The sequence below is a fragment of the Rutidosis leptorrhynchoides genome, unplaced genomic scaffold (assembly GCF_046630445.1).
Source record: "Rutidosis leptorrhynchoides isolate AG116_Rl617_1_P2 unplaced genomic scaffold, CSIRO_AGI_Rlap_v1 contig223, whole genome shotgun sequence".
Lineage (NCBI taxonomy): Eukaryota > Viridiplantae > Streptophyta > Magnoliopsida > Asterales > Asteraceae > Rutidosis > Rutidosis leptorrhynchoides.
In genome coordinates this window covers 1-19,190 of record NW_027266472.1, presented here as the reverse complement: position 1 = coordinate 19,190, position 19,190 = coordinate 1, and the positions used below count along the sequence as shown (strand labels likewise).

General features: G+C 35.6%; 2 protein-coding genes and 1 pseudogene across 2 annotated transcripts; 1 reads left to right on the top strand and 2 right to left on the bottom strand.

The window, feature by feature from the left end:
- Positions 1 to 2,680: 2,680 nt before the first annotated feature.
- On the bottom strand, positions 2,681 to 4,284 carry LOC139882060 (palmitoyl-acyl carrier protein thioesterase, chloroplastic-like). Its single transcript, XM_071866437.1, has 6 exons — positions 4,075 to 4,284; positions 3,866 to 3,999; positions 3,648 to 3,761; positions 3,177 to 3,354; positions 3,012 to 3,080; positions 2,681 to 2,923 (listed from the first exon to the last, which is right to left on the bottom strand). The coding sequence occupies exons 1-6, from the start codon at positions 4,282 to 4,284 to the stop codon at positions 2,681 to 2,683; spliced, it is 948 nt and encodes a 315-aa protein (XP_071722538.1).
- A 6,260-nt stretch (positions 4,285 to 10,544) lies between these two features.
- On the top strand, positions 10,545 to 12,070 carry LOC139882067 (11-beta-hydroxysteroid dehydrogenase 1A-like; annotated as a pseudogene).
- A 363-nt stretch (positions 12,071 to 12,433) lies between these two features.
- On the bottom strand, positions 12,434 to 15,392 carry LOC139882059 (recQ-mediated genome instability protein 1-like). The gene is given in 11 exon segments (XM_071866436.1): positions 12,434 to 12,607; positions 12,711 to 12,780; positions 12,782 to 12,837; positions 12,926 to 13,036; positions 13,113 to 13,588; positions 13,827 to 14,089; positions 14,387 to 14,470; positions 14,472 to 14,524; positions 14,611 to 14,781; positions 14,912 to 15,190; positions 15,192 to 15,392. Coding segments are annotated over 11 exon segments (1,938 nt in total).
- Between the last annotated feature and the right edge of the window lie 3,798 nt (positions 15,393 to 19,190).

Sequence of the window (19,190 nt, the reverse complement as noted above, 5' to 3'; positions counted from 1 at the left end):
AAATATAAATGTTATATATTTTGTAATAATAAAATTAAGTCTATATATGTAGTATGTTATAATAAGAAAGTAAATATACCATAGTTAAAAAAAAAAAAGGAAATTAAATATACCAAAATGGAGGATTAAAATAAGAGAGTGATTCTCCTTCGCAGTGACGTCCGATCGTACCATCCCTCAAATTGTATACACCCATATCATAGCCAACACCATTCACCGTGGCATCGTAAAAATCAAAGGAGTCGTCCGTGAAATAGATACAATCACCATGGCATCCCTGGAAGCTTGTTGAGCATATTGAGCATATAGAGAACGAAGCACCTTTAACTACAAACAATTATCGATCACCCAAAGTTTCGACTTTTTCGAATTCGCTTCCTTGTTCGTAGACAAAGCTGATTCGGAATTATCTTTCATTCCAAGGTTTGTATCCATACGCTTCATATTCGTCTAGAGTTCTTCATACTAGTTATTGGTTTCTTTTTTCTTTATCATCTTGAAGACTTGGAAAGATCTTGTCACATACTCCCTCTATTTCACAATAATTAATGTTTTGGATTTTAATGGCATATGTAACTAATAGATATAATGAGGATATTTTTTTTAAACTAAAATATTTTTTAAGTTATGCATGTTGTTTTGCTCAATTTAGGAAAGTTTAAACTCTTTTTTTCTTTACAAAAATATTTTTGATGTTACTAATTAATTACACATGCCATTGAAACTCAATATATCGACTATTGTGAAATGGAAGTAGTATATATTAATTAATCCCTCGTTACCTTCATCATCAAAAAACTCAAAACTACGGCAAACTAAAAGCAGCTCCCCAGCTGATTCAACAAGGTACTTTTTGGTAAGTATATCTACCACCGATGGAATAGATGCGATGGGAGTTGCATCGGGAACTTGGCTCCCTTCGATATTGTCACATGAATACACAAGGGTGTTGCATACAACATAAAATCTGTCTTTGTAGTAACAATGTCGGAATACCACCGACGAGGGGCCTGAACATCTGTCCAAGCTTCGTCTCCTAATTTAGCCACAGATGGAAGTCCAATGTCATAAGTTGTCATGATGACACAATCTTGATTAGGACCTTGAACTTTTGAATCCCATGGGTCGGCAGAGACGAGGTTCGGTGTGCTCTAAATTGTTATTATGATTGGCAAAGGTAGAATAATGGGGTAGGGTAATCTGGCATGCATTTAAAGGATGAAAAAGATTAAACTGTAAATCCACGCCTATGGTTAATAACCACCCAAAACCTACGCTTAAACACCTTTTACTGAAAGAAAAAATAAAATAACCCTAAATTGGAGACTATAATACTATTAGTTTTGTAGAGTTAAAAGTCTTGAAGTGTACATTTCTTTATATAGGAGGCCATTCAACTATTCAAGTTCAAACCCTAATTGTAAGGTAAATAAAAACGTCTCGGTCTAGTACTCTTTGAAAGAGGGCTTGAGAACACAAGAGGCCCAATTCAAGATGTGGACCAATATAATTAGCACTAAATTTTATTTTTTATTTTTTTGAAAGGAGGCATTCATCTCAATTTATTAAGATGAAAAATCATAAGATAACAAAGTCATTACATGATTCGGTAATGTTGAAACCGAATAACAAACTAAAGGATTATTAGTAACAAGATGGGCTAGTGAGTGAGCCACTTTATTTCCAAGACGTTTAACAAAGGTAAAAGAGTGAAACGAAATGAAGGACGCCCGCACTTTAATACATTCAATGAGAAGACCACATCCATTCCATTTTGGTTGGCGAGATAGAATTTCATTGTATAACAACTGACAATCACCTTCAAAAACAACCCTGCTTAGGTTCTGAGTTGCTGCCCAATTCACAGCTCGCTGCAAGGCCACCGATTCAGCATGAAAAGCGTCTTCAACCAAACCAATGACACCTGATTATAGTTTCCAAGCAAAGAATCGAACATGTGGAGGGAGCGGAGCTTTAAAGCCCATAATTTTGACCAATAGTGAAAACCATATTCAATGTGAGGAATTGTGTTGTTATTCTCATCAATCAGAATCTTAGCGATGTAATACCCTGACTTGACTTCATAAATCCCTTTTGAACTATTCATCCAAACTAATTTATCTCGTTTAGACAAATCTACAGTTGGAGTGGCTAAAATCGCCTGTTCAGTCTGTGGAGAGAATAAGCTTTGAATGAGGTCTGAATTCCAGAAAGGTGGCCTGTCCTGAAGCAGATCATTCACCGTTAAGTTCATATTCATAATTAGCACTAATTTTGTTTATGAATGTAACGCGAATTTTAATGTTTAGATACATTTAAATACAAAGGGTTTTCAATTCCTTACCGTTTCGTGTGCTGACAGATGGAATGAAAGATTAGTCTCATGGATTGTGAGTATATTAGGAAATCTAAAAATACGTAGGGTTTCTTTTCTTTTCTTTTTAAGATTTTGATATTTGAATCTAAAGCGAAGATCCGAAACTCTAATAAAAAAAGAGGATTTTAGGCATCCTTAAACGGAATATAAATGTTATTTTGTAGTATTTTAGTTATCAAACACTCGTACAATCAATGGCTGGCCCTATGAATTGAGATGCAAAGTTTTAGAATTTGCGCATAAAAAATGATCCACTAATATCCATAATGGGAAAATAAATACTCAAAAAAGGTAATTTGGTGATTATGAGGAAGACTTGTGCTTAATTTGTTTTGGTTTCCATTCAGATCGAGCTAGAACAATCTCTGCCTTGTCAGCTTGCATACGAAGTAAGTGTGTGTATTCCAACTCTGCTTTCAGTTTGTTCTTGGTTGCTGTCGTGCTATTAGTCAATGACTCTAGTAGATTCGATTGTCGACATTCTCGTCGATATTCCAGAGTCATGCTTGTCAGGTTGTAGTCTTGTAGAACTAATATTGGAACACTCTGCACAAAAATCATACTCCTAAATTAATTTATTTCAAGTTTATATGTAAACTAATACTAATCTAGTTTGTAATTACTTTAGTACTACCTCTAGAATCCATCCAATGTATTTGACATTGTTCACGTGTTGATTGGCATCCATGTCATTCCATCTCGGCTGGTAATTTGTTTATGAGACGAGAAACTATTCAATATGATACTACGTTTTGATTAATTAATCATCGATAAAATTATTAATTAAGAATGTACTTACAGCCAAACCAGATCGAATTCTCTCGGCTGTGTCATCGGTAAGTTTGTCGATTTTCTCAACATCGTTATCTTCTTTGGCAATCGCAAGTCTGGTAGAGTAGAAGGGTAAAACTTCTTGCCTCACTTGTGGAGGGATCTTGCACAATTTTCTTGTTTCTCTATTCATGATCACCCATGTGCTGCAAACAACTTGACAAGTACACATTAGTATCTACTACTAAATAAGTATATACGGAATATAATTAAACAGTGACGAATCTAGATATAAAATGTAGTCCGCAATATATATACAATAGTTTATAGTTTATTCTAGCCGGTATTGGAGCATATATTTGTATATTTTCATCGGTATAATATTCATTTAAAATAAAACTAAATTCTAACTCGTGCTGTAACTCCCATTAGCTTGTAACAGACCCATCATAGACTCGTAGTAAGTAAATATCAATTCCTAAAGTTGAAAATGTTGAACCTTGTTGCCTTTGTAATGATCTCCTTGGTGTAATAATCTCGGATAATCCAATCTCTGCGCATTCCATTCTTCCCAGCAGCATCAACCCAAGTATCAATCTCGACTATATCTCCCCTGCCACATTTTCATTTCATAATCTATTACAAACTTGATTTTCCCAAATTAATTTCCCTTGCTAACTTATAAAATCAAAATATGCTATGTATGTCTATATGTACCAGCAGCTATATCTTTCAACTTGGATATGGATACGAGTGACAACCCACATGAGTTTTCTAAGACTCATCTCACGTGTAGCGCCAAACCCATTTCCAGCAAGGCCAGAGCTCGTCACGTGATTCAGGGCCGTTTCCTGCTAGGAAAGTTCAGGGTTACAATAACATTTTTCTAAAATGAAGTGCATATTATGTATTTAAAAATTACAAACCTGAAGGAGATTCATCCAAGTTTCCATGGTAGCAGTTTTATCAGGTCCAATTTCGTAAGACCTGATAATGAATGTTTGCCTGTAAACATGCTTACCCTCCACGAACTTTCCTAACAAACACGTCTGGAGAGGATCGTCGAGACGATCTTGTTGAATTACGATATCATGATCTATATAAGCCCCATTTAGTAATTTCCTTCCATTGATCATTCCTAGAGTATTTTCGGGATTTTCATGTTGGCTACAACAAAGAATCTTGTTTGTTCGTATTTTGGCATCTTCAATTTACTCCAGGCAGAATCTTTTGTCATAAAATTCTTTTGTGCCTTGCCGATGAAGTCTCTAGGACTGGACTTGAATGGTGCATTACCTGTTATCGTTGTCATTTTAATTTTCACTAGTGAGCATTCAAGTAAAGAGACAACAAAGAGTTAGTTCACAGTATGAAGGATATCTCTTGTACTGAGTGTGTCCAGTTTTTTTATTTGGAATTTAGAAGAAAAATATCAGAAAATTCAGTGGGTGCAACTACTTATATTATTTAAAAATGGAAAATAGAAAAGAGAATAGGCTAGAGACAAAGGAAGGATAAAAATGAATAAATTTATTATTGATTTAACACAGTGTAGTCAATTTTGCAGCTCAACCAATTTAAAAGATGTCTCCATCGGTAGGTCATATTATGGGGGAATTCGAGTGCTGTTCTTCAAGGGACATTTGATTACTTTACATATCAGTAGTGGTTTAGATTGGAAAGTCTAGAAGAAGACAAATTCATCAAAAAAATAAGTTTAGACGAAGACAAGATTTTCATACCAATAACTAGCTAATCTAATCTTGTGCTTAATTTTGTTTAGGGGACAAAATCTCGTGTTTAATTAATACATATCGTCAAAATAGTCAAAATCAAGTTACTACCTAAAAACAGATGAGATGAAGTAGATCGTAGAAACAGTTGGAACGAAAGTTCCTAGTACTATTAGACTGAAAATAATATCAGAAAAACATAGAGCCTAAAATGAAAAATTAAAAAAATTTGGAAGCTCCATAATTCTGCTAATATATTCTAATAAAGACCGAATTTTAACTTTGATTTTTATTAGGGACCAACAGTGAGAAAGGTAGGAGCATGTCCTAGTAGCTTAATGTCGGAAATAGGAACTAGAACGCTCGTCCACTTTAATACGTAGGAGCAGCCTAAGTTTTGGAGCGGAGTTTTCACTACCTTCCACATCATCATAAGTCAACTAAGAAAAAGAAATCAGCCTTGCTATTAAAAAAAAAAAAAAAAAGTTAAAATGGGCTTTTCATGGGCTGATTTTAACCCATGAATGTTCAAGAGGGCTCCTCACGATTAACTTTTTGCCGTGTTATGATCATGGGCCATTTAGAAGTTTAGAACAAAGAAGTTTCTTTTTGTTAAGTTTCCAACATTTTCCATAAAATCCTTTTGTGACGAGAGCTGATAGCGAGAGTAGACCCCACTCCTATATCAATAATATCATACTATCATAAACAAAATTCCAACTCCATTAATTTTAGTGACCAGTTGATAAACGACACTTAAAGATCATTATAATTAGTGGAATAGTTAGAAAACGACTGTGTGAGTGACCCTTTTAATTTTATTTTAATTTATAAAACTATCATCTGTTTCCAAGTGTTGAGAGTTTTACATCGGACCTAGGAAATCATGTCGGCCGACTGTTTTTAAATCTAGTAACATGGACACCTGGCTTTTCCTTGGGAGAAAATAACAAACAATATTGCTGTAGCTTTATCAATTTGCATCGTTACATACTTTATTATATCAAAACCCACTTAAATACAGTCTGGACGGTGCTAAATCTAGTTCGATGGGTTTAAGGCAGAATCCGATTCTTGGCTCAAATCTTGCCACGTGTCTCTTTTTTTCTCTCCTCCCCTATATATTTACTCCACAAGTCACACCATTATCTTCCTTCAACAACCAGCTTCCTAATAAAATCTCATTCAAAAGAAAACTCTGCTCCATCTCTTTAATTTGGTTTGGATTGATTCAAACTTTTAATTAAAACCACAAAGCCCGAAGAGAAAATGACCCGATTTTGGACTTTTCTCACTAATGCTCATTCAATTGCTGGGTAATCATCATCTTTTTCTTCTTAATTTTGGATATTATGGTGATCAATTAGTAATCAGCTTGTTTTTTTATTTGCAGGCCTGTGACTATGTTGTTATACCCCTTGTAAGTATATCTTCAATTACAATCTTTTTTTTGATTGCTTCAATTACAATCTTAAGTTCTCAGTGTACTAAGCAAATTTATAACGTTAATTAAGATTAATATTTTGTTTACGGGTAGATATGCTTCAGTTGTTGCTATAGAGAGTCCAACAAAGGAAGATGATGAGCAGTGGCTTGCCTATTGGATCTTATATTCATTCCTAACTCTTGCTGAGATGGTGCTTGAACCAATTCTACAATGGTAGGTGTCGTGACGTTGCCAATTTTTTTTTTAGTTTCTTCATAATCAAAATATAATTAATTTGTGATTAATATTCTAGGATACCGATATGGTATAGCGTGAAGTTAGTATTTGTGGCATGGCTTGTTCTTCCACAATTTAAAGGGGCAGCTTACTTGTATGACAAGTTAGTGAGAGAGCAAATCAAGAAACGTCAACAACAACATCAAGGAATTGGGAGCAGCAGCAGCAGCAGCAGCAGCAATATTATCAAATCCTCTCCCAATGGCAAAGGCAAGAAAAAATTTGTTGATTTCATAATACCCAAGAAAGTAAGTTATCACTTTTTCTAATAAACTAAAATCAATTACTCCACTCTCTCTCGTTTTTCAAACACAAATATAGCCGACTCCACATGATGAAACTGAGTCTTGCTATTGTTGTTGTTTCCATTTAATAAGTGAGTGTTTTGGAATTTTACAGGATCATGAGGCTTACTAATGAAGAAAGGAAGTACATATATGGGGCTCTTTTGCTTTCTGGGTGGCTTTCAGTGTAATCTTCATCCTCTCAATGACTGCTTTGATCTTTTTTTTTCTCTTTTAATTGTAATTCGCTGAATATTGTAACTTATAATACAAGATACATACGAAATGGTGTGATAATTCTGTCTCGTGTATTTGTAAATCGGATACAATTAATGTAATGATCTTTGAAAAAAACATCTGTATCTCGATTTTGTTGATGTTAATACACAACCTAAACTTCACCTAACGTGTGACGCCTTTTTTTGATATTGTCACCTAACCTACAAAGTTTGATAATTTAATAGGCAGTGATATTTTTCGATAATACCTACTATTTTAATCACATTAGAAGTGTTATAAATTTCATCCGAAGAATAATACCTACTATTTTAATCACATTAGGAGTGTTATAAATTTCATCCGAAGATTATCTAGTGAGAAGACGACTGAGCTCGGTCATTTTTACTTTTAACTATTTAATAATAATATTCGGCCTCCTAATCCTTTTGTTGAAACACTAAAGAAAAGAAAAAACCCTACAAAAGTTACTTCTTGCTGCCTTTTGTGTTAATTAGGCTGTAATCAACTGATGGCCCATTAGACACATTCCTTTGAATTTGAATAATGGAACTATCGTGGGCTAAGGCCCATGCTACAGTTAACAGTGCGCTCGCTAACGGAATTCTAATTCCATCCGTTAATTCACGGACGAAGGAATGTTAATTGTTGGCTTTTAGGCTGTAAAGCTTTTTGTACGTACCTTTGATGATACGGTATCTTGTTTTACTTTTACTAATGTTTATTCATTTGGCGCCACAGACTATACGGTACATGCACGTACTGGTATACGTACTTTGTTTATTACAAGTAATTAACCGATTAATTAAAACCCACTCGTGCACTTTGGAAAAAACTTAATATATATTGTGAATCTTTGATGATTCCAGCGCCAGACTGGAGATATGCAAATTAATCAATTTATTTATCTTCAATTAGCATCCAGAGGTGGTGGTCTGGAGCCGATTCCAACCCTCAACTGGACCAGAACCGAAACTCATCAAACCGATCGGCCCGATTTATGCGGTTTTGGCTTACGAGTAGATCTTGATTCGATTCAATGCCGGTCAAGAGGCTGGCCAGCCGATTCATACATTTTTAATATAAATTATTCTATGTAGTTGAAATTGATCATCTATTATAAAATTTGAAATCAAGGATGTTGAACCGAAACTACTAGTTCATGAACCGAAATGATATATATCGTCTATAAAATTGTCGATTTCAAACCAACCGTGATTCGGACCGAACTCGTGCGACCACCTTAATTAGGCGATTTTAAATTACACAATTGATATAAAATATGATAAATGACTTTATCAGAGACAACTACTTTAGTACTCCACTTCCTCTGAATTATTGAACCAACTTTTTTCCTTTAAACAAATGTAATTTGTGGGGTTCGTCGATATATTTGGGAAAAGGATAGGCAATTCCTTTATGACACCGTCCACTTCTTCTCCAATAAGCAAACTCAGAGAGTGTAAAAAAATAGTTTTAGTGGACTTTACCCTTCAATTTAGTTAAGAGTCATAAAGCTTTGTGTTCGTCTATATTCGAGTCACTGTCTCTTAAAGCACTGTGCTCGTCTATAATCAGCACATTAACATTTGGAAATTGCGACCCCTTACATCGTGAAAGGCGCCAAAATTAAGGATATATATAAATTGGACGGAAAATAACATTAAAAGAATTATGGGGACTAAAATGAAAAACTTTAGGGCCTGTGTAGTCCACCAACATATTCTGATAGGGATCAAATTAAAAGTTTAATTATATCAGGGATCAAAAGTAAAAATAGTAGGAGCAAAATTCCTACCGATCCTAATGGGCACAACTGGTTCCGTCATCACCCGCTTCAAGAGATAGGAATTGAAACGCTTTAGGATCGGTACAACTGGTTCCGTCATCACCCGCTTCAAGAGGTAGGAATTGAAACGCTTGTCTATTTCGAAACGTAGAAGTGTTTCATAACGGAATTTTAACTAAATTAATTTCACATGTGGTGAATTCATGAAACATAAGAAGAAAAAAATTGAAGAAAGCAAAAGTAAATAAATAAAAAACATAAAACGAAAGTGCCTAATGTACATTAACATTGCCATATAACTTTTACAAAAGTCGTAGAAAGCAAATTAATGCATGTGATCAATGTTCCACAAAATAAGTTACTTTCCAATTGCTATAAAATCCCAGTATTTGCTTTGGTTTGAATTCAGTCAGACGGCTTCTCTCATTTTCCTTTTTGGAGATCTGCCTCTGAACTCAGAGTCTCTCTTCATTTTCACAAATGGCAGGGTAATTATAATTTAATTAATTAGCTCACAAATAATATAAAATTCTAAAGTAAACCCTCATTTTAATTACTCCAAGATGCAGAAGATTAACAAGCAATATCAATTTTTTGACAGTTTGTTGCTGTATTTTTTGATAGCATTAATCTGTATTCTAGTATTATGCTTCACCTTGTCGTCTTCTATGAAATCCATTATTAGCTCAGCAGTCTTGCTTACACCAAAGTCTTTATTTCTAGTATTAGGCAATCTTATAATAGTTGCCCTAATTGGAGAGTCTAAGTTCTTTACTTCCTCCGGTAAGTCTAACTCTCCAGCTATAATAACCGACGTGTATTATGACGAGTATATTAGCCGGAGCCAAAAACTCCGACGATGTGAAGTGAAGACGATGAAAAAGATGGAAGATAATAATTTGTCACTAGGAAATGTTGTGAAGAAGCAAGGTGAAGGAAAAATCCTAGAAATTACAAGGCCAGAATCAGTTCAGGGAAAATCAATGGAGAGACCTAACCGGATTGGTACTGATCAGACGGCTAAGGTTACTTCATCTGATGTGGATCTTAGCAGAAGAGCTGATGATTTCATAGCAAGGGTTAATAGAAGAAGGGTGCTAGAAGCTAAATTACTAGTTTAATCAATAAGTTAATGTGATCAACTAACTAGGGGAATATATAGTTTAATCAATAAATTTGTTGTTTGTATTATCTTAGTTGAATATTAAAGTTTGAGAGGGACAAATTCAGCTACTATTAGTCCAGTGAAACTAAAAGTTGAAGACCAAATTGAAACTATAGCAAAGTTGGAAGGTCCATTTGCCAAAATATCATAAATACAAGGAGTTCATATTTAGTTATTCCAAACTAATTGCATAATATTTTCTTAAGAAAAAGAAAATCAAAGCGGCAAAAGTATCGGTTACATACAAGATATACGAGAAAAAAGACAAAACGTCAGCTAAGCTTGGATCTTCTCTCCATTGACGACGTGTCGTGTTCTTAACGAGCATGCAACACCGCCATCCACCTCCTACTCTCTTTCAAGTTTTATCCATTGCAATATCTCATTTATAAAATCCATATTCATTCAACAATTCACATTTTATCCTTAGAATCTTTGTCTGTCTCTTAATTTTAGTCCATCAGAATGGATTTGATTAATCAGAGCTTAAACCTAATGGCTCCAATGTTCAGTTTCTTCTGTTTCTGTTTTCTTGTGCCTGCGATCTACTTCTACAAGTGTTTTCTCTCTGTTTTAAGCTTCTTTACAAGTGAAAATGTCGCCGGCAAAGTTGTGCTCATCACCGGAGCTTCTTCCGGCATTGGCGAGGTATAATCATATTCATTAATCCCAAAACATATCGGTAATGATCATATTTATACATGATTTAATGATAAATAAAATAAAAAATATATATTTGGGCAGCATTTGGCGTATGAATATGGAAGCAGGGGAGCATTTTTAGCAATAGTGGCTCGAAGAGAGAAACAACTAGAAGAAGTAGCTGAGACAGCTCGCCAAACCGGTTCGCCTGGTGTTATTACTATTCGTGGAGACGTTTCCAAAGTTGAAGATTGTAAGAGAATGGTCGATGAAACTGTGAACTATTTTGGTAGATGTAAGTGAAAATTTAATTATCTTGCCTTGTACTACACGCTAGTAGTCTTTGCTTAGTTACTTGTATATGAAGATGTCTCAATTATTTGATAGTATGTATGAATGGTGCAGTGGACCATCTTGTTAATAATGCTGGTGTGGCACAAGTTTGTTGTCTAGAAGAGGCAGATGATATCACTGATTTTCGAACCGTCATGGTAAATCATCAATTTTCCTGATCTTAATTCAATTTTGATAGATGCAATTTATAAAATGAAGTAACTTAGTAGTTATTGTAATGATGATGGTTTATAGGATACGAACTTCTGGGGATCGGTATATACAACTCGATTCGCTGTTGAACATTTGAGAGCAAACAATGGCAAGATTGTGGTTCTTTCTTCCTCAGGGGCATGGCTGCCGACTCCAAGAATGAGCATCTACAATGCAAGTAAAGCAGCATTGTTGAGCGTGTTTGAGACTCTCCGAACCGAATTTGGTTCGGACATTCCGATAACAATTGCCACACCTGGGTTCGTGGAGTCTGAGATGACCCAAGGCAAATTTGTGAGGAGGGAAGGAGAAACTGTTTTTTGACCCGGACTTGAGAGATGTACGTATTAATACTTGCATAGCAATTATTTGTTTATTTTTATATATGATATTATTAGTTAAATTTATTTGCAACCGAGTCAAAAGTGTGTGAATTACCGACAATCCTCAGCTGAAAATCTAGTCCCAAAGGGCCGAAGTACTAACTAAGTACATTATGTTGACGTGTAGGTTCAAGTGGGAGCATTGCCATTGGCGTCAGTGAGCAATTGTGCTAAGGCAATAGTGAATGGAGCTTGCCGAGGAGATAAATACGTGACGGTTCCGGGTTGGTTCAAGATGAGCTATTACTGGAAAGTGTTTTGCCCAGATGTGCTTGAGTGGACTCTCAGGTTCCTCTACTTCGCTAGACCAGGTGAGCCCGCATACCAGGCTCCTTCCAAGAAGATTTCTCGTATTTCACCGGAGCCAAGAACATTTTCTACCCAGATACTCTCCACAACACTCAAATCAAGTCGGATTGAATCCGTTTACTGCTACTGTAGTTTTTTTTTTGTCTGTGATGATAGGATTAGCTCACTGGTCAACAAATAAACTTACTTTGTATTTAATCTACAAACTTAATCCAGATTAATACGAACTTATGTAACATAAATCGTAGATTTTGGAGAAGTTGAACTTTACATCTCTATAATTAGGAATCTAATTCAATCATCATCTATAAATAAACCTAACTAATTCTGACATTTAAACATCCTAACAGGAATCTTTTTGTCCTGAATCTGAAAAGCTTTCCGAGTGAAAAACGTTTCATAACCTAGGACGAGTGGTTTCCATTATGGACTTTTCTACTCCATTCCAAAATTGAGCAACTTAAAGCAAGCTTCTCAAGGAGATAAATCAATGGCCTCAATAGGAGCGTGTACTGGCGCTTGTGCCGGAGTTAAGGACTTCTTACATCTTCTAAGAAGTGCCCTTGCGTCATATGCAGTACATCCTTGACTCATCTCAAGGGCAACAGGAAGAGTATAACTTTCATTTATCTGTACAAGCATTGTGCCCTGAAACGGAAACATGCTACGCTATTAATGGATCGAAAGATCCACAATTATTAGAAGGATATCACACTAAAATACCATTAATGAGCAGATGAGACTATATTACCTCGAAATTGGCTAAAAATTTCTGGAATTGTTTGAGAGTGTGTTTCATATCACTGCAGATTTTCTTGTCTGGAACTTAGACCGGCAGTTACTTCCCCCGGAGAATAACCTATTCCTTTCTGCACAACCTGAATAGCTTAAATGATGTCAGTATTATGAAACTTCAAACGTCATATAATGATGAAATCAAAAGGTGAAAGTTGGAGCTGAACTCACATTATGATCAATGAGGATCTCAGAAATGAGACTGCCATCATCAACATAAACGTGTAGTTCATTTGTTGTCCTCTGTTTGTATTGGAATCCTTTAACGCCGGTCAAAAAGCACTACAAGATATTGGTTCAAGTTTTGTTTTTATTTTTATACTTGTCAAACTGACAAGAAAATCGAAATCATGCATACCTTAATTTTTCCCTGAACAGAAGATGCTCTCCCATTCATTGCAGCCCACTTGGAAGATAAACTAGCCATGTACGTGAATGGGGTGTCACTGACTCCAGACAGCAAGTGGGGGTTCTCAAACTCAGTTGCCATATGAATATCCTCAGGAGCTATTCCAGCATTTGGATTCGAGTCATTAGCAGCATCCTGTCTGCGGACAGGAGCAGCATCAACATGCATGGTAGCATCGGAGTTTATATGAGAAGTAACATTATTCCTGCTGACAGGAACTGTATCAACATGCATTTCAGAATCAGAGTTCACGTTGTGAGTAACATCAGTCCTGCTCTCAGGAACAGAATTAGTATGCATTTCCTCGACATCTGGAAAAACAGTAGATGATCGATGGGGCATGGAAGTTTGTACTCTACTGTGAACAGGTACAGTTTCCGTAATTCTTTGGCATCTAATTGTGCAAGATCCAATTGAAGTAGCAGCTGCAATACACAGTAGCGGCAACCAAGTAAGTGTGAGTCTTAAATTAGGAGTGCTCCATGATAAAATCCATAGAGCATTTTGTAAACCACATGTAAATATTAGGCAGTGCAATTAAGAGTTTCCAGTTTTATCTACAGTTTCACAAAGTTAATTATATGAAATTCACACTGGTCCAGAATTCTCCAAGATATAGCCAATCCATATCTCACAACCCTCAACTTCCAAACTCACATCAACCATCACTATAAGTGTAATCAGAAGTTTTCCTGTCGACCATTTTCAGAAAAGAAGACACCGAAAGAAAAGGAGCAAGAAGAAACAATTGACAACGATAGGAAATTGCTAGGGTAAGGGAAACAAACCAATCTTGTTGACCAGCATGCAAAGGAGTTGCAAAATGTGCAGAAACATTAGGCTGCTCTTGAGTATCACCGACATTTGATGGCCATGCAGCGTGAGTGGCTCGAGTTGATAAAGGAGTTGCAGCTCCTTCTCTTGTTCTGCATTGAGGACAGACAACTGAACATGAGTTTTCGTTAGATTATGGATTCCACAAATCAGTGTTGACCAAAGACCTTTAGAGGACCATAAATCAATTTATTGTGCAGACCTACTGTCGGAGACGAGACAAGATCTGAATTTAATTAATTCAAGGATGGTAACAGCCAGTAATTCAAAACAACATTCTTGAAAAACAGATTTTTCCTACCTGCCATTGTCACTCATGACTCATGCAACATGAACATCAGTATTTCGGGAAAAAAAAATACTAGACATCCTGGTCACTTAACGACTACCTTTTCCCCCTTGGTGGCTTATTAACTTCAGTCACGAGGCGCTCACGAGCTGCTTCCAGCTCTTCAACTATCCCTCCTAAAAGCTTCAGGAACCAGCATTAGAAGACCACGCCGGACATAAACGTTACAAATAGCAACCTACAACTAACAGAGACTAAGAAAAACGTCCCAGAATAATAGTCTTACAGTAACAAAAAGAAGATGAAGAAGTAAAAGTGAAAGACCTTCAACCCAGCAGGGGAGAAAACCTTGAGATCATTAATGGGCTTGTATTCCATGGCAAAAACACGCTGGACACCATCTGTCATGGACAACTTGAGACACCTCCTGATTCCAGCAGGTGTTTCCTGGTATCTGCCTCTTAGAGGACAGCTGATATTAACTATCTCATCTACCTACAAAATTGAAACTTTACATCAGGCATGCAAAAAAATAATCATATGAACACACTATCCTACTCACTAGCATAAAAAACATATCATATGAGAGGTAAAAAATCACTAAAACCGAACACACTATGCGCACCTGCAAGACAAAGGGTCCCTTTAAATCAACCATGTTTAAAGTGTGCACATTTTCTGGCAACACCCCGCCACCAGAATGATTCATGTCGGAGAACAAAAACTGCTCAAAACAGAGCTTCGCTTTTGTATTCAAATCAAAACTTGCGAAACCCTGAACAGAACCTTCAAGTCCGCGAACGCAAGCATCTAACCACTCCTTTTTAAGCCTCAATCCCATTCCCGCCAGAAGATCCCCAATTGGAGAGCCAGTGCTCATGCTAGAATACACAGGACTGGAAAGTGGTGGGATTTGGCGGCGGCGGTGGGGAAGTAGGAGATGGATTTGACAGGTTGTCTGAGACGTCGACAAAGTCGTCATCGGAGATGATTGTAACGGGTTCCTGGTTAGCGGGTGGTGGGTTATGAGGGTTTTGGATCTGGACTTCATCGTCGTCTTCTCCATCGTCAGAAGCGCAGGTCAATCGAAGACGTCTTCTTGGCATTGTAAAATGTAGATCGTCCAAATAGTTGAATTAAATTGTTTTTATTACTATTTCAATTGGGAGTTTTTTTTTTTCAGAGGGTTGATCGATTTTCATGGAAGAGCTGAGGAGGGAAAAAAACTGGATTTTGGGCTCTAGGCCCATTTGACTTCGTGCCTATTACGGATTAGGCCGACTATATGTACCCAGCCTCCCCATGGACCCAATCCGAGTCTCGCAGTAACTTTTTTTTTCTTTTTATTTATTTTATTAAACTTATGGTAATAGTTCAAATCAAGTTCCCATCGAATAATGGATGAAGAATGCACGAAGGTGTGAAACGTAAAACGGTAGAAATGTAAAGGAACGCAAGTTACGATTATTAGACTAGAAAAAAAAATATTAAGATTAGTGAAATCTAGAGTCTTGAAATGGAAAAAATGATAAAATTTTAGGGACCGTATAGCTCCGTCAATATATTTTGATTTGATTAAATTATAAATTTAATTTTATCATGTACCAAAAATGGCAATGGTAGGACCAAAGTTCCGATTTTACGTGTCGGAATTAAGTTGCATCAATATCGGTATCCATTCGTTCCATGATATATGAACTAAAATCCTCGTCATTTTAGGAGCGTATGAGTGTCCAATCCTAAGTGTGGGAACAGGATTTTAACAATCTTAACAAATGGATTATATTAGAATTTGTTTCATAAATAGATGGTTGCATTTGAATTCGATATATACAAATAATGATATCACCTTATGCGTGTGATCGGCAAGTGATCCCTAATTAACTTCTCTTGTAATTAGCTTAGCTAACATGTCAACTTTTCTCACCAGAATTGACTTCAACAATTTCTAATGCTCTATCAAACTAATAGCATAAATTTCAATGACGTAGGGTCGTAATATTTCGATTAATTAGGTAAAATAATGCCTTGGTCAATAAATATATGATATCGTCTTTATTATTACGGAGTATTTAATTAACATGCATACAATAATTTTTTTATTTTTATAATTTTTTTATTCAACGGTGCATACAATAAAATTAAACCATTACCAAACCCTGCAATTATAGCAGTTGATATATCGTTCACCCAAAAAATTAAAAGGTTTGGTGTATGTTTAATTACATTTGGAATAACCTACGTGGATAAATTAGAATGTCTCGTTTTTTTTTCCCTTTTGTAGTTAGGGAAAATATTTCTGATGAGCTGCATGCGAATATTTGCTTGCAATTAGCTGGTATATTAATTATTGGCAGGTCAATTATCGGTTGCGTGGTCATTAAATCTCATAAAAACTAGTACTACTCGTATTAGCAAGTTTAATTATATTTAACTTACCTTCCGCTGTCCGAATATGCATCATAACTCCCAACATTTTATTAATATGTATGTTTTTATTTATAACTAGTATGTTGTTGATTGAAATATGTATTATCAACAAGGTGTTGTGTACAACAGTAATTCGGCAAGCATATTGTATTCTCCATGGGAGGTAGTTAGATCGATCTTCAGATACAACATTTTTTGGGAGTGATATTCGCAGATTCTGAAAAAATAACTCTTCGATAAATAGATGTCGGGATTGACTTATTCACCAAAAACCAATATATGAATCAGAAATTCATATTCTAAAACCAATGTATTACGTTCAATTCTAAAGTTTTCAGTTGCATGTGAAGAAAAATGGAAATGTAATTTCAGTTGTCTCAGTCTTCAAGACAAGATTGAGACTAGAAACAGAGAACTAAATTAATATATCGTCTTGTTTAGCAATATTGTTGTATAGAACAGGAAAAAGAAAGTAAAATGAATAGAAGTAAAAATCAGTCCTTCAAACTAGCTGCAGATCAGAATCTCAACGTTCCTCTGCAGTCAAGTCATAATATTGATCTTTAATCTTCAAACAGTATTAATATGAAATTAGAAAAAGAAATGTTTATGAGAAGCAAAAAAAAACTTAAACTCATAACAGTCGAATTTCTCATTAGAAGTGAAATGGTTCTTACAAAAGTACTTATCTACAACTACAGACTCAAAACTCTAGTTGTGACTACTAATCAGACCATTACAAATGCCTTTTGTTCATTGCTTACAAAATAAATGAACTGCCAACGACTCTTATTCTAACTGAAAAAGACAGATAAAGTAAACCACTACTTGTTATCTTGCTGATTTTTCCAGAAATGGTAAAAAGCTGCTAATTGCCTAATCCTGCTTTGTTGCTTGTCTTCTTTCGATAACATGGTAAAAACAGTAAGCACTTCTTTGTTTCTCTTCCTTCCTTGAGAATTTCTTCTGTGGTGAGTCTTGATTTACTGTGCTGAGCTATATCTTGAAAGGCCTCACACACAAATGAAACACAGATGGTCGAACACTTTGACACAATTTCAACAGTTGATACTTGTCATCCAAGTAATCAAGACAGTGACTATCTAGCTATTGTTTCATCTTCCATTCACCTCTATAATGCTTATCGGCATGCCTTGAGTGTCTTCTGTATATTCTCACAAACTAGATGATCTAAGATGAGCTTTCTCAACACTTAGAATGACATGAAAACTCATTTACATGAAAACCAAGTGAGTTGTACCACATGTCGATAAGTCACACTTAGTGTGTGCTTACATTTAGTTCCAAACAATTATATGCAGCAATTCCTAATGCTAAACACAAATGCAGATTATCCTAAATTATAGCAACTACATTAGAACCCTAAAAGTAAAGTTGAAAAAATTTACTAAATTGAAGATATCAATCGACGCGCCTTGAGCTAATGAGTAAAACCCCTCTGCTTAATTTCTTCGCCGACTTGATGTTCAACCTGAAAAAATAGAGATTTGCCTTCATTGCATAGAACCCTAATATCTCGAATTCAGAGTTCAATGCTCAGGACATTTTCGTCAATTCCACTAGTATCCCCACTGAGATGAGTTTTCACGTTTTCGTTAACTTCTTTCTCGATTCCGTCAATACTTAGTTCGGTCTGAGATAAGTTTCGATATTTAAGTCGACTTCTTTCTCTTCTCCGGCAAATCCAGAGATGTTAAGGAGATGAGTTTTGGTCGTACGACCAACTTCTGTCTCAAATTCGTCAAACCTTGAGTTGTTACTGAGATGAGCATCGACGTTGCCGTCGAGCTCTTTCCCTTCGGCCGAACCGAAATCATTTCTGAGATGAGTTTTGACTAAACAGTCAACTTCTTTCCCGTTCCAATCAATTGCATGATTTTGGTTCACATTTTGCTGAACCGAACTGACTAATTTTTGTTTGATTCCGAGAGAATCAATTTTTGAGAGCAAACCAATCACATTTCTGCTCTTGATTCGATTCTTTCCGTCAATTACATGAGTTTGGTCCACAGGTTTTCCCCGTTTTTCATTTGAATCCTCCTCTTTTTCAAAATGCTTATTCTTGTCCTCGAATTCAGTCAAGAACAACTCAGCCTCTGTACCTTTGTCGAGGTCCTCAAACTCTTTTCCTGTTTCCGTCTCCTCCTCAACTACTGCAACTGTATCAGTCTTAATTATCAAATCTTCTAAGCAATTTCCAAATTTCACAAGCATTTTTTTGAGAACAACATCCACCAGATCTTTCCTCAACTTACATTTTTTCCTTATCTATTTATTTCTTTTAACTACTTACATCATCAATCTTTCAACAACTTGAATGATTGCAGAATTAAACAATTATATTCAACAGCATAATTGATTTACTTATATTTCGTCACTTTTTATCCAAACTATAGGATAAGATATTCCATACATCCTAGAAAATATGATTTTTTTATGTAATTTTAAATAAA